The sequence below is a fragment of the Scomber japonicus genome, chromosome 3 (assembly GCF_027409825.1).
Source record: "Scomber japonicus isolate fScoJap1 chromosome 3, fScoJap1.pri, whole genome shotgun sequence".
Classification (NCBI taxonomy): Eukaryota; Metazoa; Chordata; class Actinopteri; order Scombriformes; family Scombridae; genus Scomber; species Scomber japonicus.
In genome coordinates this window covers 27920042-27943883 of record NC_070580.1, presented here as the reverse complement: position 1 = coordinate 27943883, position 23842 = coordinate 27920042, and the positions used below count along the sequence as shown (strand labels likewise).

At 38.3% G+C, this 23842-nt stretch overlaps 1 protein-coding gene across 1 annotated transcript in view; it reads right to left on the bottom strand.

Moving 5' to 3' along the window:
• The window catches only part of anks1ab (ankyrin repeat and sterile alpha motif domain containing 1Ab), a 43468-nt gene extending 23445 nt beyond the window's left edge, over positions 1–20023 (bottom strand). Inside the window, exons 1-2 of the mRNA XM_053316258.1 lie at positions 19606–20023; positions 2338–2410 (exon numbers count right to left, since the gene is read on the bottom strand). Coding sequence (XP_053172233.1) covers positions 2338–2410; positions 19606–19896 — 364 coding nt within the window. The 5' untranslated portion in view covers positions 19897–20023. The remainder of the gene's footprint in view (positions 1–2337; positions 2411–19605) is intronic.
• Between the last annotated feature and the right edge of the window lie 3819 nt (positions 20024–23842).

Genomic DNA, 23842 nt, shown 5'->3' with positions numbered 1-23842 from the left:
TAGAGGATAAGGTTTTCCCAGCAGTGTCATAATAGAAAGATAAAGGTGGGATGAAGAGTGACAATTTAGGTTTCTATATTTGTGTAATCCTCCTTTCTATACTTCTTCTCTACTCTCCTCTCCTCTCTCTCTTTCTCCTTCTCCTGGTGATGGCTCTGAAGGGTGCCTGCTTGTTCCCTTTCGTTATATTGTGCAAAAAAAGACACATGACCTCTTTACTATGCGACAAATGCAAAAACAGCAACAAAAGTATCCTTGCAACCTCTGGAACTACTTGTGCGCAATCTCCGATTAAAATCGGAGCAGCAACTGCATGACTCAGCTGAATCTGGGACACTTTCAGCATGCCGTTCTTCAAACAAGGCCTATAAATAGCACACACCTATATGTGCAGAAAAAAACAAACAAACAAACAAACAACATATTTCCTCTTATGTAATGCGGAATAACCTCAGGTGTTAATTGTTGGGATAGCAATTAATTTAAAAAACGCTTGAAGTCAAGTTACAATTAAAATCATGAATTAACACAAGCTTTGTTTTAAGATTGCTTTGCAGATATGTATCTCCTTTTGGCTTAAAATAACAAATATGAATAATAAGTTGGTTATATTATATGAGAATTACATGATGGTTAAAATGATATTAAGATGATTTTGTATATCCTTTATAAATTAACTAGGGAATCCTCTTTGCAACATTCATCTACATCTTATATTCATAAATGAAACTACAATTTATCATGTGAAATTAAAAGATTTGTAGCTTCCACCACCTCATCAGTCAATTAAATGAAATGAGTAACATCCTTGACATTTTGTATATTAATTAAGTTAAAGTGCCCCTCGAGTCATAAATGTGTTTTTTCCTCTTGTTCCTATAGTCGGATGCTTGAGCTTCACTGGGCAGAATGATGTATGTGCACAGTTTGACACTAGAAGGCTGTTTTCACATTCATCTGCTAAAAGTGGAAAGTTGCTCTGTGCCTACCTTTAATCTGAGTTGGGCGCATCTATAAATATATAAAACTATTTTGGATGCAGGCGAGGGCCCTTATACATCACAGAAGACACGATGCGGTCACTTAAAGCCTGCAGGTCACATACACTAAGAATGGATTTGTTCAGTAAGAAACAATTAAAAGCTATTAAAATTAACAATATGCATATTCATAGATTCTGTATTTTCCAATGAGGAAGAAGAAGTAGATGTCATTTACAGGATTTTTAATAAGCTACCTTTTTTTTGTGGAAATAAACATGTCAGACACAAGTTGAGAATTTTATGTCTTAAAACACGTCTGGAGAATCTTTCAATTGGTTGCACACTCAATCACTGAGATCTTTTTTCCATTAAGAGTATTACCATTTTACCTGCATAATCACAAAGTATACACTGTCAGCCTTTGTAATGGGCTTCTAGGAAGACAGCGATGTAAGAGATAATATAAAGACCTCATGACCTCACGGTGGTGCAGCACTAAAAGTCTTAATTCTCTTAATTTCACTGTGGGGTTTTTTTTCTATTCTTACTTGATATCCATTTATCAAAATCACACATTTTATCATTAGTGTCCTGTCTTTCAGCTTGAGTGAAATTACACCTTGCTGTGGTCAGCACACTGTTAGCTAATGAAAATTTTAATCAAAATAAATCTAATGAGACTTGTAAAAGGCAATCCTGTGCAGACCTGCAGAAGCTGTTACACAATACCTTATGATGAAACCCCCTTATGGCAGAGTATCTAATGGAGGTAAGTTTACACTGTATCTACTCAAGAGTGTTATCTAAACAAACTGAGCTCTTGCCAGCTGGCTTCTCCCTCTGCACAGCCTGGAGGACACTTGATGAAGCGTAGTATCAATTCAAGCCCTATTGAGATATACAGTAACACCAGGAATAAGAAGAAATATGATAGTGAATTTGGAATTACCTTTCCTGTAAACTGCAATCCTTGTGTGTAACGAATAACAACAATGGTGTGCCAAACAAATGTCAGTTTGAATCACTGTGACTTATAAGGACAACAAAACTACCCTCCGTCCTTTCAGGTGTCTTTGAATACTGAATAGCAACTCTTAGAAAATCTGTTGACGCTCAGAAATGCAATCAGTCACATGGCTACAGAGGTTGCTGCTTATATTTCATATATTTCCCACTCTATAAACTCCATGGGACTATAATCAATACAGCAATGGTGCAATTAAGAGTAATTTTGCCTTAAATTACCAATAAATTACACATCACACTGTCATATCTCTAGAAGACAAACATGACTCCATACTGCCTAAATTACATACATACATAATAATGGAAACAGTAGGTTGTTAAGTGTTACCTGAGCTTGGTGTGGGCTGTTTGCTTTTGGATGTTGCAATGCCTGCTCCAATCAAGTTCATGATCTTCTCAATCTGTTAAAGAGAAAAAGTATGAAAAACAAAAAAAAGATCAGCTTTGCATTTGATTGAAATGTCAATAACAACAAAAACGAAGAAAAAAATACAGTAAAACAACAGTGATGAAATGTTGAAATGTGCATTAAACTCCTATAACTCCTGTAGCCAAACCAATTATGGACCAGGAACACTGGAGAAATGGCACCGGGTGAGGAGTTGGGACAGAGTGTCAGAGTGCTGTAGCGTTGGGAAGGAGGCGGGCTGCTTTGCAATGATGGATTACAAGCAACAGTGCAACGTGGACAGCAATTCAATGACTAACTCACCACTCAGCAAAAACACAGTGGGGTGAATTACAATCCAGAAGACTTTGAAACTTTAAATTATTGAAGCCTGTAAGTCCGGTGGTCAAGTCCATGCGGCACAACCCGAACCTGGAGAGATTCAAATCTATTGCTGACTGTTTCTTAGTGAGTATTTGATTGCCCTCCCTGACTTGTATTATTTAAGCTTCACAGAATAAGGCAACAGCTTACTGCAAGGTTAAGTGAGCACAATGCTGCATCCATGAGATTACAGAGCAACTCAGAGAAGAGTTGTTTAGGGGCTTAGAGCCAAAAAATGTTTATTTAAGTAGTCTCTGACTTCCCAGGAGAACCAAAATACATTTCCAGGTTGTTTGCTTTTCTTTATTTGACTGGATAACTGAATAGAAACTCAAGCTCCAGGAAAGTGCTTTTGGTGTTAGATGCAGCATGTTTCATCAAGTGCTGATAGTTGATACAATAGAAGTAGGACAAAATATTAACATTTAATGTTTTCATCTCAAAACTAGGATTGAATACAATACTCTGGTTTAGTAACATCCCTGATGTTATATCTTATAAATATCTTAGAATATGGTTAATATACCAAATCCAAAATACGTTTTATTTATAAATTTCATTATAAAATTCATTGTTTCCACTATCATTCATTCATTGCACACACGGAGATTTTAGTATTAAAGCAATCCCTGAACTCATACCGCATTACCTTAAATAAAAATTAATATTAAAAAGATTTCCACGCAGTGAAGTATAAATATTTAAAACTTTGAAAAAGAGGGCATTAGTATTAGAGCTGCACAGATTAGGTGATTAATAGATTAGTAAATATTTTGATAATTGACTAATTGTTTTGTCTTTTTAAAGGAAAAAAACTGTCTTAAAATTCTCTGGTTCCAGCTTCTTAAATATGAATATTCTCTGCTTTCTTTTCTATGATAGTAAACTGAACATATTTGGGTTATGAACTGTTTGTCAGGACAAGACATTGTAGGTTGTATTATCAGCTTTGGGAAACAGTGATAGACACAGAAAATAATCCAGCAACGAAGAGATCCATCAGTTACAAATTCAATTATACTTAGATTGGTAGCCTGAATCTGTAAAAACTGTGAGCTGAGCTATCAAAATCTGTATTAAGCGAGAAAGAGTTGTATCAGTGCATCTCCATCCTGAACCTCAATCGGTCCATCCTCATTCCAATGCAAGGCCTGCATTGGCTTGAAGTCATGTTTCACACATAACTCATTGATACAAAACAGTACATTCATGGTTCCTGACTGATCATATATACTGAATATTTGAATAATAATCACTGTCATTGATGGTTAAGCGTGAGCAATCTGTCTGCAGGACCGCACAGCACTTGCTGACACGTCACTGCTCAAGGACAATAGGACCGCATGCACTGAAAAAATTTAACGTTGACCCTATTATAAAGAGAACATAGTATAAATATAGATAGCTTTAGCTTTTGAAGAGAAAAATGAAGCTCCAAGTACATTTTTGACAAGTTTAAACATGGCAATTAGCAGGCCAGGGTCACCAAAAATCTCTAAAACTATTGCAAATCAGGCTGGGAACTAAATTTAGAATCACTGGAGTAGTCTTTTCACAATCGGCAATGAAGATTTTGAGAGCCTGAAAAGCTGATTCTGCTTTCACTAGTGACACCAGAGACACAGCCAGGCTTATTTGATGTAATATTTAGTGTTTGAAAAAGCCCTATGCACTTTGCTAGTGGCATCAACACTGTGGAAAAGCCTTGATTCATTTAGAAGTCAGGCACGTGGGATGCATGGCATATGCCTCCAGCAATTCAGACCTCACATTACTCTTTGAATTAACCCAGTTACATTCTATATCACACACACACACACACACACACACACACACACACACACACACACACACACACACACACACACACACACACACACACACACACTACTGCATTACATCTAAGCTAAAGTGCACCTTTATTAAAACCTGGCATTAAAATGCTGCTTCTAAGGAAACCAGTATCATTATGGTCAAAGTGCTGAAATATTTCATAACATCATGCACACACTGCCTCATCCACTGCAAATAGCTGAACATTTGGCACTGGTTATGGTAGTAATATAATATATATTTTGTTATTCAAATGAGAAAGTTGGTGAGAGAGGTGCTACTGGGTCAATTGTTACCTTCGGACAGAGCCAGGCTAACCATTTGCCTCTTTCAATCTAAATGCTAAGCTAACCAGCTGCTGGCTGTAGGTTTAAATTTACTGTACAGACATGAGAGTGGTATCGATCATCTCATCTTACTCCCAGCACCAAATATCTATATTTCCCAAAATATGGAGTTGTTCCTTTAATGACTACAGTATAACACCTATTGTTCAACTCAATGCACTAACATGGCAGTACTGGGGCATTAACATATACAAAAAAATAACTTAATGTAAAAGAGTGATATATGAATGGAATTGAGTTAAGTACTGGACATGTATTGAAGAGGGAAGGGTCTAGTTACCGTGACCATCAAACCAGCTCTCAGTGGGAATTAATTTGATACAACGCATTGCAAAGCATGCACTTTCCAGAGAATGTCTAGGAGCAGGATGGAAATAATCAACTGAAAAGATCTATTCACACAGAAATGTAATTGATAGTGCAGTTATGAAGCACATGGGGCTCTGAGTGGACTGTATCATTAAATCAGTGGTGCTCCACATCCTGAAGTGATTTACATGTTAATACAGGTTGATCTGCTCTTCAATCCCTGCACACGCACTGCAAAAATTAACCATTTTATGTCATCTTTTCATGTTCATGTCTTAGAGCCAAAAGTATATGGCAGTAAGGTGAAATCCTTTCTATTTCCCGTACTACTTTTTGCAGTCAATTAATTGCCTCTAGATATCAGGACTTTTTCTTCTCAAACATAAAAGCAGATGTAGACACACTGATACGGAGCCCCTCTGGTATCATGGTAAAAAGAATAGATATACCGTGCGCACAAGATACTAATTTGTGGCCACGAAATAAGTAGGCTGTAACGTGTGCACAAAATACTAATTTGTGGCCACCAAATAGGTATAACGTGCGCACAAAATACTAATTAATAATATTAATATCATTCCTGGACAGCTGGGTAAGCAAATCGAGTGCACCTTCTCTAGAACCTGGGCCTTTTTCACTGATCATTTCCTTTGAAAGTAGCATCATGTGTGTCAGACTCTCAGCTGAGGGAATACATAGGTTATATGAACTGCAGCGTTTAATGATGCAGTTACAGTAGCGCTCACTGTATGTATCACGTTGCCAAGGGAACCTTTAGCAGTGATCAGAATCTAGTTTGTATTGATTTGCAGGTTGTTGTTGCTCTGACTGAACTACTGAATGTGTCTGTAGTGTTCTCTGGACATTTGTCCTTCAATAAAATCACAGAAGGTTAAAAGTTCACTATATTATTTATCAGTCTGACAAAATGTGCTATAATTCATAGCACGGGGAATGATAATATTAATTAGTATTTTGTGCGCGCGTTATACCTATTTCATGGCCACGAATTAGTATTTCGTGCGCACGTTGTGGCCTACTTATTTCGTGGCCACGAATTAGTATTTCGTGCGCACGTTATAGCTATATTGTGGGTCTATTGCAGCACCTCTCTGTTAGGAGGAATCTTCTAAAAGGAAGATGAATCTTCTAGAGATTGGTCTTGATTTACCTTAACATTTCAGCACAAGTCCTGGGTGTTCAGTCATTTCACTCTAGGGTAAGTAAACCCTTAGCAAGACCTTCAAAAAGATGACGTAAACCACTGGAGCTGCACAATCTAAAAGAGTGTTTACTAAAGGTCTTCAGGCAGATTTGAGCCCTAGAAAATCCAAAATTAGGTCTTGGTTACACACTTTCTCGATCACCTTGAAAGTTTACAAAGTCTAATCTGACTTAAATTGCTACTGATCATTGGTTGGATGATTGCACAGAACCCAAAAATGAACAACAAAGGCTGCATTTTTGTTGGGTAAAATTATATAAATTGTTGACTTGAATCAATGAGGCTTCATCATGTTAGAAAGTGTGGCTGTTTCTTTTTTTTTTACCCTGAGTCAGACAGCTCCAGTGTGTTTTTCTACAAGCTTTACAATACCTACATTCATTAAGTGCATCACTGCCTTTGAAAAAATATAGAGTATATATATATGTCAATTCTCTAAGAAAGAATAGTTAAAATACTGAAATACTAAAATTAACCAGAAGAAGAATATTTGAATTTATAAGACAAGTTAAGAGCTCATTACTTTTAATTGGAAATTTTGAGCTGGGTAAAATAAGGAAATAGAGGCTTAAGACAAACTGGGGGCAAAACACAGCAAATGGTGAATGTGATAATGCTGAGGTTACGGACTGGTTTAGTTTACACACAAAAATGAATTGCTTAAGGTTAAGAAAAGATCATGGCTTGGGTTAAAATAATAATTTAAAAAACTGTTGTAAATGTCCCAGCAGCTTGCTAAAAGCACCCAGTGTTGTTGGTTGTTCCCTGCTGCTTTGATGGTTTTCCAAATCTCCATCTAAGCTTCGAGGCAACCATCTGACCCCTCTTCCCCTTTTTGAGGTTCATTTATTAAATGTCAGTGTGGTAAAGCTACTTTGTACATGGTACCATTCACCCAACCCCAGGCACCCCGCTGACATACGACAGCAAGCAAACATTAACCCATAAAAAAACAATGACCAAAAAGGTTGTGCATGAATGTTGCCAACAGAAATGAATTTTTTAAAACTTATTTTATGTAGTTTTGTTTTTGAAATATAAATACAATGTACTACTTTGAACTGTATATGTGCATGATGCACAGAAATGGAGGAAGAATTTATCTTACTGAGCACCAGGTTCCAAATGTCATCTGACAGGTTAAAATCTAGGTCATGTTCCTATGCACTTCTAATAGTCTATAAGGGGAAGCAGCTTAAATTTGAAATGAAGAATATAGAGTTGACATTGAACCTTTCAGGGTAGGGTTTAAAGACAAAAATGTGTCTATTGGTTTGTACAGAGATTTTTTCTGGAAACTGGGTTATAAGATGTTGCAGGAAAATATCTGACTTGTAGATATTTTACAAAATGAGTATACCAAATTTAGTTGTGAAAAAGATGTGAAACAATTATTAAGAAAGAGGTTTTCAAAACATTTCAAGCCAAACATCAAGTCAAACATTTCCTCATTATGCCAAAACTGGAATGAGACATTGAGAGTGGATGGAACATACAAATGTTTACCTGCAATTGGACTACGAGGAGAAGGCTCCTAATAACTAAAGTTGTTTTCGAAATTGGGTCCAAATTCACAGGGAGTGATTAATAACTGGAATGTCTTTTGGGATGTGTGAGGCAGAGGTAAGTGATACAGAATGGCAGGTAAAGAAACTGGACTGCCCACACTAGCCTCCATGGAGACCCAGGCAGGACATAAGGCTCTAGGTGAAAATGTACCCAGTAGACTAAGCAACAGATGTTTGCCGCCCAATAGTAGAATTGAAAGTTAGGTAAAGCCATGCCCCCTACGGATTTAGGCTGCCAAAGGAACTATTTCAGTAAACAGGGGTGTTTACCATTCCTTATTAATGGAGAGAATCAAGGGGATTTAGGAAAATAAACCAGAAGACATTAATAAAGAAAAGAAACTTCAGCAGAAAGATTAATTTTAATGAGAGGATGAGTTGTGATCATTTGGAGATGTTTTGCTTAGTCAAGTAAAACAGAGAGGTTTGATTTGAACTAGTTAATTAGTTAGTAGCACAAACACCAATATATTTAAAACTCTTTGGCAAGCTTCATTGTGAGGTCTTAGTACTGTAGATCAAGCACTTCTTTGTTTATCAGGAAAGTTTCACTGTTATTAAGGTTAAGTTTGTAACCGGAAAATCGACTGAAAAGTCCTAAAAATTCAAAAGTAGAGGGTTAGGGTTAGGCGGGTAGAGAAGTGGCACGCTTAGAGAGGTATAAAAGCAAGTCATCAGCATATAATGAAACTTTATTTCCAATGACCCCCTCCACACCCAAGTTATCTGTTAATTATTACAAATAGCTACTGCGAGAGGCTCTATGGCAATAAAAAAAATGGAATGGGCACAGATGGCACAGATGACGGGTCCCACAATGTAATTTAAAGGTATTGAAATATTGACCATTCGTAAGAACAAAGGCTGAAGGGGACATCTATAATAATTTAATCAAAGAGATAAAGTTCAAACCAAAACCAAATTTTGCTAAGGCCATAAAAAGATAGTTCCACTCTACTCTATCAGATGCCTTCTCCTCGTCCATAGAGATAAGACATTCAGGCTCAAAAGCTTTTGGAGAGTATAAAATATTAAATAGACAACGAATATTGAAGAATGAATGCTGATTTTTATAAACCCAGTCTGATTGGGGGGAGGGGATTTTGGGAAGAAAAGTCTCAAATCTATGTGCCAAAACCATTGCAAAGAAGATCAGTATTTTATAAGGACATAGGCCTGTAAGAGGTACAGTCCAAGGGATTGTTATCCTTTTTAAATAAGAGAGAGATGCACACATGGTTTGGTGAAGAAGGGAGTGAGCCAGTTTCAAAGGATTCAGCTAAAACAGAAATGGGGCCAATTGATTAGTAAATTTTTTAAAGAAATCTGATGAGAATCCGTCCGGCCCTGGAGACTTGGCAGATTGCATAGAAGATATGGCAGCTACGATCTCCTCCTGAGTAATAGGTAAATCAAGGTCAGCTCACAAATCGTTAGGAGAGGGAAGGATTTCCAGAGTATTAAAGAAGTTATTCATGACATTACTATTTGGACTGGGGTCAGAAGTATATAACTTTGAATAAACAAATTATTTGAATTCGCCTGTAATACATTTCTGCTCCAAGGTAATTTCCCTAGTTGCTGTATGAATTCCTGGGATGAGTTGTTTTGCTCTCAGACCACGCATTTGATTAGCCAACATTTTGTCAGCCTTATCATTGTGTTGTAGTGCTCCTACTCCTGAGTAAATGGCTTTCAATCTGATGAGATGAGAAGGTCAAACTCTGTCTGAAGTTTTAAGCATTCCTTGTATAAATCTGATGACGGAGAGAGTTTGCATATAATGTATCTAAACTGAAAATTTGATTGGAAATGTCAATTTGTTTCTGCCTCAGGCATTTGTTTTTAAATGCAAGAAAATAAATTATTTCTCTTCTTATGTAAGCTTTCATGGCCCCTCTTTTGGTTTTACTGGAGACATCACACGAGAACTCACAAAAATTAATCTGTGCAGGAATATGGGCAAAAAAGTACTCACCTTTCAACAACAATGGATCTAATCTCCAATGTGTCCTAGTTGAAGAACGAGAAGTGAATAGTCTGAAATTATGATACTGTGATAGGTACATGATCTTAAATTAGAAATAAAACTATTAACTATGAAAAAAATACGCTCTCCCTGTAGTGTGACGAAAATGCCACGGGTCTGAAAGACTATAATCTACAAAAAAAGCTTTAATGAGCGGCAGATTTATTAAGAAAGCTGGATTTATGAGAGTAACGGTTTAGGACTGCACTTAAGAGACAGTTGAAATCCCGTCCGAGATTTAACGAGTAGGAACAGAACATCATCTGAATTTGGGGCATTATAACCAGAGTCCCCCTTTTATCGGGACAATCAGACAGTATTGGATGGTTAGAATGGTATACACCTATCAATGAGGACAGCAGTGCCCCTAGCCACTGAGGGCTGGGGGGGGGGGGGGCTCACATTGAGAACAAGAAAGATGCCCATCTATTACCATAATGCCACAGGTCAACACACACAAGTGGATCATCCCAGCTTTCAACTGCTCAAGGTGAGCCAAAACTTTATTCCTTTTTACTGGATAATTTAGTCCCTTGACACTCCAGCTAATAAAACCAAGATGGCCAGCCATATTAGTCTAAGAATGGACTGTGAGAAGTGGAAAGGACTCCAGATCCTCCCAATACAAATCAGGGAATAAAACTAATTGCTCTGACAAAAAAAAAGAAAAACAATTGAACAAAATAAACACACTGCAAAGACTAAATATATGAAGAGGAAGACAAAAAAGAAACAAGAAGAAAAAACTATAACAAAACTAATGGTCAGCATAACCCTCTTCCCACATCCTGTCCTTCTATTCCCCACCGTACCCTCTCTGTAACCGAACCAATCTAATGCTGGGAAAAACAGCAAATTTAAACTCCTCATCCTTCCAACAAGAAACATATAGATGTAATCTGAACTACATCACTTTAAAAGTTGATATGATATGTATTAAACGTATTGCAATGTATAGATTTAACATATCAGATTTCAGGTTTGCAGAAAATGTACTGGGGGCTGGGCTGGGGTTTTGGATAAGATGTTCATGGATCCTTTCAGGATTAGGTCTGACTGTGACTGTGTTGTCAATGAATTTCTTGTGGGAAATTTTAAATCTCGTTCTACTTTCAGTGGTTTACTTTGACATGATGGTGTACAATAAAAGGGCAGCTGTTACCACTGATGTTGTGTCTTTAAAATGTTCCCTGATTGCTCCTGACAGTCACTTTGAGCCGAGGGTTATAGTGCTCTGTTGTCTCTATTGAAATGGCAAGGGGGCAAGAGAGAACTGACAAAATGGTGAAAACAGTGCCAGCATAATTTAACTGTGGAATAATTGCATTACACCCTTATTGAGACAATCAATCCCAGCAGCTGGTATCAACAACAGTGACTTCCAGTTCTTTACCCTATATCCAACCTCAATCATGATTAATCACAATCAGCTAGACGCTCTGAAGTACAATCAATACATTTTTAAATGCTGAGGTCTGAGTACACATTGTACTGAAGGTGGTGTCCCAACTCCATATTACACAATAATTCTATATAACATGCTTATCATTATTGTACTAGAATTTAGGAAATTACCATATAATTAGGATTGCAACTAACAATTTATTTTCATTATTAAATGTCCATCAAGGTTTCCCAAAGCCCAAGATGCAAAGTAGTATTTTTTGTCTTCTCCTGACCAACAGTCCACAACCCACAGAGATTAGGTTTACTGTCATGAAACAATAGAGAAACCGGAAAATATTCACATTTATGTAACTGAGCCAGAACATTTTGGCATTTATTCTTTAAATAAATAAAGAAATCTCTGCACGCCTGAGTAGTGGCAGGTGCATAGGAGGAATGTATAACCAAAATGAAGCATCCAATGAGAGGACTTGAAAGATCACTGGCTAATTGATGAGCACCTGGGTTAATACTAATAATGTGCATCACCTGTCAGCCAGTAGAATGAAAATTACATTTAATCTTAATCTTAATTTAAAAAAATGACTCAGAACAATTAATCAATAATGAAAATAAGTGGTAAAGAATTTTCTGTCAATTTAGAATAATTCATTTATCAACTACATATCACATTTTGTACCAACTGATAAAACATGCCCCACCAACTGAACTTTGGATTTGTAACACTACTGACAATGAATCTTTACAAGGAGAAAGTTCATTTCTTTTTAGAAGATGGTGAGACGGCTACCATTGAAGATCTGACGAGCTGTGAGTGAGCAGCTTCTCAATTTCCTTTGTGGATTTTATTGTCAGGCACTCCTGTTCAGCTACTAGATCAATGAAACGTTAAGCAGACTTAGTAAAGTGAAGTGTGTATTTGAGTATACTAAATCTTGTCACTTTTCCAGGGTGAGGAACACATGCTAAACATCTGATTGATCTCGTTAAGAAGTTGGAAAACAGCATATGTCTTTGGAGGGATAAACAAATTTAATTGGCTTCACCAGCAATCACATTTTTCTCCTCCCTTTACATTAATTTCATTTTTTTCTTCAAGGCAAATTACAGAACATTGTTTCCCATGTATGCACACCCATTATGAGTATCATGCTTAAGGACACTTTGATATGGAGCCAGGGATACAACCACCTACATTTTCAGACCTACAGAGTAGCAATACAGTAACTATGTGATAACTCTAAATGTGTCTCTGTGTGTTTTGTGTCTATGTGTTTTGATCCAGTTTGTCATCTCTCTTCCTCCATTATATAGTCAGATTACAGGTGCCACTCCTTTTGTGGTTTAAAGACAATAAAAATATGACAACCAGATAAAAATAAGACACACACGCATCTTAAAAGGCTATTTAAAAAAAAGAAAAAAGAGATGCAGCTATGATAGCATAATGTGGAGGGTATTGCACTTAAATAGAATAAATAGAATTAAATAGAATAAATAAAGCAGCGGTCAAGAGAATGGCACAGGATTATTACATGCTAGCTAATAAGATGGAGGTAATGTGAAATAATCTTAAATAATATGCTTTAAAGATACAAAGCACGACATTGTCCACTGAGCTTGTCACGTAGGGCAGAGAAGGTGCAGATAGGAACAAGGGATTTATTTTAAGGTGGGGGAAAGAGAATGCAGGCTTAGGGAGGCTTAGGTTGAGAAACTGGGGCTGGGGCTTGGGAAGGTAGCTTGAAACGTGAGGCTGAGGCTTGGGCTGGAAGCTGGGTAGAGCAGGGGTCTAGGGCAGGGAAGAAGGGCTGACGAGACAGGAGACATAATGAGCAGAGGCTAAGATCTGGCAGTGTGGATCCTGACAGATTTGAGTATAAGTAGACGTCTTGATTATAGAGCTGGTTGCAGTTGGTGGGGCTCTGCTCTAACACCAGCATACACAGGGTCAGAGCCACTTGGGGAAGAAGTGGCAACAGGTAGGGAGACACAGGAGGCAGAAAAAGTGCCAGTGTCTCCTGTTCATAAACAATGGCAGTGAGCCCAAAAAAGAACAAATAATGGAAATGATGGTTGGATATAATAAACTAACCCAAAAGACTGCCTGCTTCACTGGCGCTGGCCTGGAAAAAGGATTACTGCCTCACTATTGTCAATAAAGACAGATGGGCCATTCACTCTATGCTATACAAGACCCAGATCACATAATTCTATCCAGCAGTGCTCATGATTTGGATTGATTTTTATTTATTTCAGTTTTTATTTCTAGCCACACAGTGTATATAAAGCTAATGTGATTGATAAAAGTGAAGTTATGATAGTCATCATGGTGTACTATAAATGTAATGAGGTGCAGTGATGTGTAAAGATTGATTTATTAATGTGTTCGTGAAAAAAATGTACTGTATACTTTATAATAATGACCATGATCATAAAAATCGTTTATGAGAAAAAAACATTCATTTAATTTTTTTCTCTGATTATTTCGTGTATTATAAAAACTCCTATTATTATATGAAAAAAACATGAACCCACATCACCAGTGTTAAAGGCAAAAGGCTTCATGCTATCATCCGCCACCCTGCGCTTCACACTTTCCATTTTAGCTTTGGAGGTTGATAATGAACATAATCACTGTTTTGCAAACTAGTTATAAAAACAGTTACTGGTTGGCAATTTGCTTCCAACATAATGTGATTTCCAAATGTAAATTATTCACATCTGACAGTAATTTGTATAAAAAGCAGCTGCTGTCAGACCAGCTAAGCTTGTCATAAACTGCATGCTGTTTTTTCATTGACTGAGAAGCATCAGTTTCTTCATATGTCAACAGGAAAGACAGATTTCAGTTTCTGAATTTTTATTAATATCAAACTAGAAATACCGCCTCAGGGTTGTATGCCTCCGCCAACCAGTCATAACACAGTTTACATCTATGTGTGTCAAGACGCTTTTAATATATGTAGTGAAGACTGAGTTGTGCTGTTGAATAATGTCTAGAAAAGTATTTTTGCTGAACATAATGATGTCACAGTAAATTTGGCATTTGACCTTTTGGATATAAAATGTCATTACCTCATCATTTTATCCTATTAGACATTTATGTGAAGCCAATTAGCGTATGAATTTTTTGCAGGGTCACTGTGGCCTTGACCTTTGACCACCAAATTCTAATCAGCTCATCCTGAAGTCCATGTGGATGTTAGTGCCAAATGTAATGAAATTCCATCCGGGGTTAGAGTTAGGGTTACGAGAGAACAGGACGGACGTGAGGTCACAGTGACTTTATCTTTGACAAACCTAAAACTAATCAATTCATCCTTGAATCCAAGTGGACGTTTATGTTAAATTTAAAGAAATTCCCGTAACCTGTTTCTGAGATATCGCTTTCACGAGATCGGGATGGATGAACGGACAACCCGAAAACATAACACCTTCAGCCACGTCTGTCACTGGCACGGAAGTATAAAAACAGTTCCTTCATTAAGCAGCATAATACAAACTTTTAATAGTTTGTTACTGCTATGAGATTTAGAAGCCACCATGGCTGTACCTTTAAACTTAAATCTACTCACTGCTATTTTCAACCAGCAAACTTGCATATTTAAAGGCACACACACACACTCACACACACTTGCATATGTACAGTATGAAACAGCTGACTGATGTCTCCCGTGTTACACCTGGTGAGAATTTTTACACGCAATGTGGCAGGTGAAAGAGGACCGAGCCTCCCCCTCCACCCATCCCCCTACCAGCCCCATCAACATCACCCCCTACTCTCATATTCACATTACACAACTGTCTAACCAGATCTTGCGATGTGTTCACTCTGCCGTAGCTCTCTATATGAATTATATACCAGCTTACACATACTTTGGAAATCGTCCCTTATAAATTGTGAATAACCCCATACTTTAAAGATTCTCATGCACATCTGAGAATTTAAATTTAATATTAAAAGATTAAAGAATATTAATATTAGACATTTTTTTTACATTTCCCATGAAACCTTTCCATGTGGATATTTTCATCACCAATCCCGTTCTACTTGTCTTATATAAAACCACTAACATTAGTAAGTGAAGAAGCATATAAAAACACACACACACTGTATGCACTTAAAAAGCTTGCATGTGTAATGACCTCAGGAATACCATCAGGAAGTTTAGAGTATACGCACATGAATGAAGACACTCAAGCGTCTATAAGATGTGGTCGTGTTGTCGTGGTTAACTTTTTGCCTTTTGGGTATTGAACAGATGTAGTGAAGACGTCAGGCACCTTAATCATATATGCAATTTCTATTTATAGTAAGTGTGCACTCACCAAAATACAGGAGTCTTGCGTAATAAGGTTATTTCTGGTGGTAATCTTAAAAGGGGAAAAAGGGAAAGACTCCACTGTAAAACATGTGAATACACAGAGAACGCTAGAGAGAAATCAGTGTTGGTGTCGTTGCATCCATGAATATATTTTGTGGTTTAAGTGTTGCATGTTTCCTATTACTGTAGATAAGTGGCCAAACATAGACAGGAGGATGTTAAATTGCTCCATGGCAGCTACAAAGCAGTTTATGACACAATTTATATAAATTACAGCCTTTAAAAAATGAAGACAAAATTAAAGATGGCTTGATTAACCTGATATGTACGATAGTAACATGAACTATTAGCTCATTTTATTGTGGAGGAGGACATATAATGTGCACAGGATGTAGTTAACCATTTGCAAAAACTGGAATATGTACATGATCATTATTAGCTCTTTAGCGTATGTGTGGTACGTCAAAATGAGACAATTGATTTGGCTATTTCATGCGGAAAGTTTACAAAAGTTAAAAAGTCTCAGGAATAATCGAAATGTATTTATCTATGTATATCTATGTGGTAAAGCAACTTATTCGAACAATTTTCCTCAAATAAATGACTCACTTGACGTAGTAGAGTTATTGAAAAGGTATTTTTAGGCTACACACTTCGATCATACATTATATCATACAGTAATGCAGAAGCAGCATCCGCATAAAAGCCTTAGTCTGATCTGATGTCAAAAAAAATGATTTACTCATCTAACAAAAGCTGACAGGACAGGTAGAGGACATCACAATGCACCTCCATAAATCAGGACCATCAGTCAGACAATACAGCCACCTACGATTACAGAGGTGGCAGTGGATGTGCTGAATGTCTATAAGGTTTTCCATTTTGTACTAACCTCCATTAATGTTTCATTTCATTAGACTAATTAGACAAATGACACCTACAAAAGATCATGATTTGAGGTGTCCCACAACCACCTCTCTTTACACGCTCTCATACAATCCTGTAATAGGCCACCTAATGATTTTTTAAACATAAACTGTCTCATCACATATTCTCTCTCTTTGTATGAACCCCCCCTCAAAATCGTCGGCAGTTACACAAGCTGCCAGAAATAATAAAACAGGAAATGTATATGCACCGCATAAAATGTCAGTGCAGTTTAAAGGTTATATTCAACTCATAACTTCCTTTGCCAACATTGTATTAAGCTCTCTGGGTTTCTGTGTGCATGTGTGTGTGTGTGTGTGTGTGTATGTGTGTGTATGTGTGTGTGTGTTTGTGTATGTGACCTAAAGCTCAGACCTCCCCCAAGCCGTGAGTATCGCTTTAATGTTTTGGTGGTGGCTGATCGCTTCATGAGATACACACACAAGCTGGAGTCAATTTTTGCCCCCGCCCCACATACACACACCCATATCCCCCAACCCAAACAAATCCCTTGAAATCTGGAAGAGAAACAGACACTGGAGAGCAGCTGCAAAACAGGATGCCCTTGAGAACAGGACACCCCACCCAACATGGCCTGAATAAACAGTTCTGTCAGAGAGCAGGGGGGGTGGAGCAGAGAGCAGGCACGGGACAGGGGGGAGATGACACAGAGCGGCACTCAAAGCTAAGCAGAAGTTCAAGATGTCTAAGTATTATGGAGTGACTCTGTAATGCCCTTGTTGTAAGATGAAGCAGGTACATGTTGCCTCAGCGATGCCCTGTTCATGTGAGCATGACCTGAGCAGGGCTCAATCAAGACCACTCAAGTCCGGTCTAAAGTACGTCTGAGCAGATCATTAAGACCCCAACAGCAAGACCATGAACACAGAAAAAGTTCTTATTAAATATTCTTTTTAGTGTTGTTCAGGATGTCAGATGCGGTGTGATGTCAATCAATTAATTGATTTTTAAAGAGGAAATGCATCCCAACTAAAGCTGGAATGAGGTGAAATGAGGGAATTATGGATTAGCTTGTTAACAAACTCTGTAATAAGATACAGACAGGAGTGGAAAATAAAATGTGAATTATTATTTTTATTTATTTTTTATTTACTTTGATGTGTATATATAGGCATGATATACTAGGCATCTCATTTGCTCTTAAGTAAATATTTCCACAAATCATTTTCAGATTTTTTGAGTTTCTCCACCAGGATACATTGCCCCTATAAAGGTATAAAAAATGTATGTATGATTCTTCTGGTGCACCTTGCTTGCTTAAGGGTTAAAAATCACTTATTTATTCAACTGTCTAAAAGTATTATCTGTAAAGTTTATTGCCTGGTATACCTGGTCTACATGTTGCTTTACGCTTTCTCTATACTTTCATGTATGTACAATAATTCTGTTGGACAATAATGAGTCCTTTTTATTTTATTTTAGCTTTTTTTTGCCTAAAAACAATCTAATCTAATGGCATTACGTCTGAAATTATATCAGAATCAGGCAAACGCAATATGTATAATATGTGTGTAATTGTAAAATGTGAAGTCTTTTCTCTTCAAAGACAGTGTTACAGAGCACATGCCATGTTGAGTGCCCTGACCTGGAAACCAAAGACTGTAATAAGGTGTCTAGTGGCCTTGACTGATACGAATCACTGTCAAAACACCCACAAGACCGAGACAAATCCAAGGTGATAAAGGATAAATGTTACCTTGAAATCATGACAGTTCTGCCCAGGAAATATGCGGCCCTGACTCACTTTCTCAAGAATATTATTTGTGTCTTTGGTCAAACATGCAGACAGAAACACATTAAGTCAGTGGAAACAATTACAGATAAACAAGAAGCTTTCCTAAACTGAAGTTGACTTATATTACAATAACACTTAAATATTTCCATATGGTAACACAAGACAATGAACTCACTAGCATATTAGTTGAGTATGACAGATATTTTGCTGCAACTTAACCTAATTCATCCTGAATGTGAGCTTTTTATCATTGTGATAGGGATTAAGAACTCAGCAGAAATTGTCGGAAATGCTCCAGTCTGCTCTTTTGAAATAAAAAAAAATTGCATAATTTTGCCTCTAAGCTGTGCACTATAATCATATCTTGTCAGTCATCAGACACTGTAGCCACAGGTTTCAACTATTTAAGTGCGTTTGGAAGTTATGGTAAGAAATTACTGTATTATTAATTTCACTCTTTGCAGTGCTTCAGGGTGTGCTGCATTGACACTCCAAATTGCTCAAAAATCACAAGTAAAGGCTTTTGGGGCTGAAAGTAGATGGCGCAAGACGAAGCAAAGGAGCCAGAGGAGTGCAGGAGGAGACAGTGGAGGCGTGGGTTGGCCCCTGAGACATGTACTGAGTGGATGTGGAATGACAGCACAAGCCCAATTAGTCTTGGATGCCAGGGCTGCTACAGGGAGGTCAGTGCAAGTGATCAAGCCATTCATGCATTCAAGCACTCGCCCGCAGGCACTCTACGCCGACTGCCTGGGTAAACTTACTATATTCTATCACTGCTTCTGCGGGACCTGATCGCCCTAATACTGCCGCCTCTGCTCTCCCCCCACTTTACTTCCTTCCTTCCTTCTTTTCTCCTGAAATGTGCTGCCTCGCCCATTTTTTTTCTTTTTTTTTCGCTAATCCCCAGTTGCTCCCCTTATCGGTCTCTCTTTTTTTCTCCGTCTCACACATTCACACTCACAAAACACACTCTCTTAAGGACATAACACACTCCACTTGAAAGCCTGTCCATGCTTTAACACTCACAGTGCCACTCCCTCTGTCCTCTTACACCCTCCCACTTGTTTCCCATCCCCAGAGCTCAAGTATTACCTCATCCCACTCAGAGGCAAAGGACGGCATGCGTTCCATGGATGGCTGCCCAGAGCTGCAGTTAGACACAGATCCACTGCGGCCGGCCAGACCTCCATCCTCTTCTCCGACTGGTGAAGCAAGCAAGTCAGAGTCCGACTTGGACAAACTTCGAATCAGCCCCAGGTCTGCAGGTCTGGTTCTGACCGCTGCTGATGCAGACTCAGCTGAAACTTCACTCAAGTCCTTAACGTCTGCCTTTGGATTCTGGACCACCTTGGTGGGATTGGCATCCGGCGTGCACTGTGCCATTGTTTTGGAGCTGCCAAGTGCAGCAGCTCAGGGTCTTCAGTGTCCTGCAGTGTTCTGGCTTGTGTAGACACTGGTCAGTCCAGAGAGTGATCCGGGGTCTTTTAAACGTCTAGTTGTGGAAAGCCAGTTAATGGTAATAGCTGTAAGAGACAGAAGAATGAAATATATAAATACTGTAGACTGGGGAGAAGGGGGGGGGGTCTGTCTGACGCCAACTCATACAAAGTACTCCTGTTTGGAGGGAAAGGGAGCATGTAAGTGAGAGACTTGTTGTGCACAAAAACAATCATGAAGGTCCACCCTCTAGTTGTATCCTGTTGCCCTCCCCTTAGTGAAGGGGCTGCCTCAAAGAGTCCCCCTCCTTTGTCTTCTCAGCTGTGACTTAGTTATTTCATACTTTCTCCTACCCAAATATTTCATTGTTCATCACATCTTACGTTGTCATGCAATTCCTTGAAAAGAATATTCCCAGTAGACTCTGAAATAAGGATGAGATTAAACAAGAGCTATAGATATATTCCCAGTCATATCTACATATGTGCAAACACACAACTCCTTAAAGAAACACCAATACACCGACATGTATCCATAGCACTTTCTGAGAAACTTAATCTCATCACTATCACCTGAAATCGACTGAGCACAAAAACCTACACCATTTAAAAAAGTCCTAATTTCTTCTTCATCTTACCTGCTGACTTATTTTAGCCTCTGTGCTTTCCTTGCTCTGTGTACTTTGTGGCTGTCCTGTTCCGAGGTTGTTTCCAGACTCTTCAGGAGGACCGGCTCTGTCCCGTATTGAACATCATAGGACGGAAGAATCCCAAAGCCTGGCCTTATTCAGACTGACAGCTGGGGTAATCAGGTTACTGACGCACTGGGTGGCTGCTTCGTTTTGAAAGGAGGGTGAGACGGGATTCTTCCTTTGCTGTCTGAGAATGTGTTTAAGAGTGTGTCTGTGTTGGAGACTGGGGACTGACTTGGACGTAGTTTTGTTTTTATAAGGCAGACATGGGGTAAATGGTATTTCCGACCTTTATTAAGTCAGCGTATCGTGCCAAATGATTGTCTGTTTATCTATCTGTAGGGAATACTATTTGGCCCACCTTGGTTAAAGCATCAGTGTTTTCCTAAAATCATAACATTTAGGATGTTCCCCTGGATTCTTCCTCATATGTTTTCTTCTGTAAATTTTGCCTGATCAGGAGCTTAATCTCTAATAGAACCTCATGCACATATTTTATAGTCACAAATCCAGCTCAAGCCAAAGTGGTGACATTTCACACTGAATTTGATGCTAAAATCATTGGGTCATATTGATTTTCTCCAGTCTACTGTGATATATTTGAAGCAAAATATCTTAATATTAAATGATATCATTTACCAAATCATAAATGTCATTAATTGTTTGTTTTTTAACTGAGTTCATTGACTTGGTTTTATAAGAGATAACATGAACGCTGGGACTCTGCAGAGGTTAAAATATCAGGATAGGAAATGTTGATGATATGGGAGGAATGTAGAGAGGATCTCACACACTCTGCTATTCACGACTCTTCTCAAAGGGAGTTGATGCTGACAAAAGGATCTCCTGTGAGGCATCCTTAGTATTCTCAGGCAACCGTAGCCGTGCACAGCGCGTCTCTACGCCCTGTGCCCTCAATCAGCCAAGTTCCTTGCACGCTCACCTCTTCCCTATGGGTAGTGCTGGTATGTGCATGACAGAAAAGATAACATCCTTCACCCGCCAAGGAAGGTTCATACAGCTGCACACTGCTTAGCTGGCAATAACAAAAGCCACATCTAATGAAGCATGTTGAATTGAATTGCACATCTAATGATCTCTATGACTATGCTGAGGATGAAACAGTTTAAGTTATCCATATCCACTGTGCCATTTTAAACAATAGAAGCTCAGGAATACAACATGTTTCAAGATAATGATGTCTTCACGGCATATTAGTGGGACTAAAATAAAACATGCATCCCCTCCTTCAGCTGGCTGGCTGCTGAGCCTTGGGCTAAAGACAGTGGTGACTCATGAACACTCTTCTCTAGTGAAGACATGCACACTGTGCACGTCACAGAGAGGCAGCACGTACAGTAAACACACACACTGGAGTGCAATGTGCACAGCGTCTGTGTCTTTGTGTTTTTGGTTGTGTGCTTCTAAATTGTTTGCGCTCCTTGACACACAGATGCCTTTTCAGGATGCTTGTGCGTGTTTGTGACGTTCTTTCCACCTGCTGATGTGTCCCCAGGTCCACAATTGACATTTTAATAACACTGTGCAAGTTCTAAAACCACTTTTCTCAGCACTCCAGCTCATAAATCATTATCCTTGTCTGCAGTTTGGTGCCCTGCAGTTCTCACCTGACCAGCCAGAATAGCAGACACAAAGAATGAGGCCAGTGGGTAAAAATCTAATAAAGTTAATCAAACTTGGAAGTTATTACCTTCAAATAGACTCATTGGCTTTAAAACAAATCTGCAAATTGGTGCAAATCAGCATCCATTGGGAATCTACAGACTAAAATGGCAGTCATATGGTTCATTCTCTCTAGTATCATTGCATTTTATTTGGTTTGTGTTTCTCCTTGGAGAGGCTGAGAGGACGTTAACCCAAGAGTCACAGACAAGAATGCTCTGCTGCTGACCTTTGAGGTCACTAGTTCCCCAGGGCAGCAGGCATGCCATTCATTCAAGTTGTCATTTCCTGAGTCCAGCAATGTGGGAATTCATACTTTTTATCACAGGAAAAGCTAAGAAATCCATGAAATAATAATGTACTAAATAAGGTTATGCTCAGAAGTCTATAAATAAGGAGGTCATTTAAGGCCAACAGCACATAATGATAGTAAACTTTGTTTGTATAGCACTTTCCACACAGGAAATGCAGCTTAAAATGCTTTACAACAAAGCAATTACATGCACCAAACTTCACATGAAAAAGCACATAAATTAACATAAAAATGTAAAAAAAAAAAAAAAAAAAACTAAAAAAAGAACTATTTGAAACCAAAACCAATTCAGTATCCAGGCAATAGAAACAATACTATTCATATTATTTTTTGTGCTACTGACAAGTGACAACTCTTGTCTCGCTTTGAAATTTCACTTAAATATTACGTCATTGTAAAAGTTACTTCAAAGTCAAGGGATGAAATAAATCACTTCAACACAGAGACAACAGCAAAACTACCTGCTGTTAGCTCAAGATGGCTAAAGACGCAGCTCTTGTGAAAGCTTTCCAACAAACGTGAACAGAGCTGACCTCTCAGCAGGGAAACGGGAGGGCAAGTGTGCATGGCTGAATAAAGACGTAGCGCTGGATATCCATCAGTGTTAGAGAGGGGGAGCAAGAAAGAGAGACCGGAGGGTAGTGATACAATCTTTTCCTCATTGCCTAAGTGGGTTTTAGTTGGTAATTGTGCTGGAAAAATGTGTGAATTTTCCTCAAACACTCTCTTATCTAATATTATCTACAACATCTGTATGTCAAGGGAAAATCAACCAGAAGTTCCCCACAGAGATGATCTGGCCATTTTTAGCCAGTTGAGAGATGCCAGGGTTGGTTATTTGGGTGATTTTAGTGAAATGGCTCAAAAACTATTGAATGCTTTGCCATAAAATTTGGTTTTCATTGTGATGGATTACCATGAACTTTGGTGCTAACATTCATGACCTCCTCAAGAAGCCTTAACTTTGGTGACTCCCTGACTTTTCTAGTGTCATCATGAATTCAAACTTGTGTTGGCATATAATATGTGCAAAACTACTGACATTCAAGTTCACCTCAGCTGCAATTTTGTTGTGTTTAGTGCTTAGTAGCAAACGTTAGCTTGCTAATACACTGCACTAAGATGGTAAACATTACTCCTGCTAAACATCACCACGTGAGCATTGTTATTGTGTGCATGTTAGCATGCTGACGTTAGCATTTCAA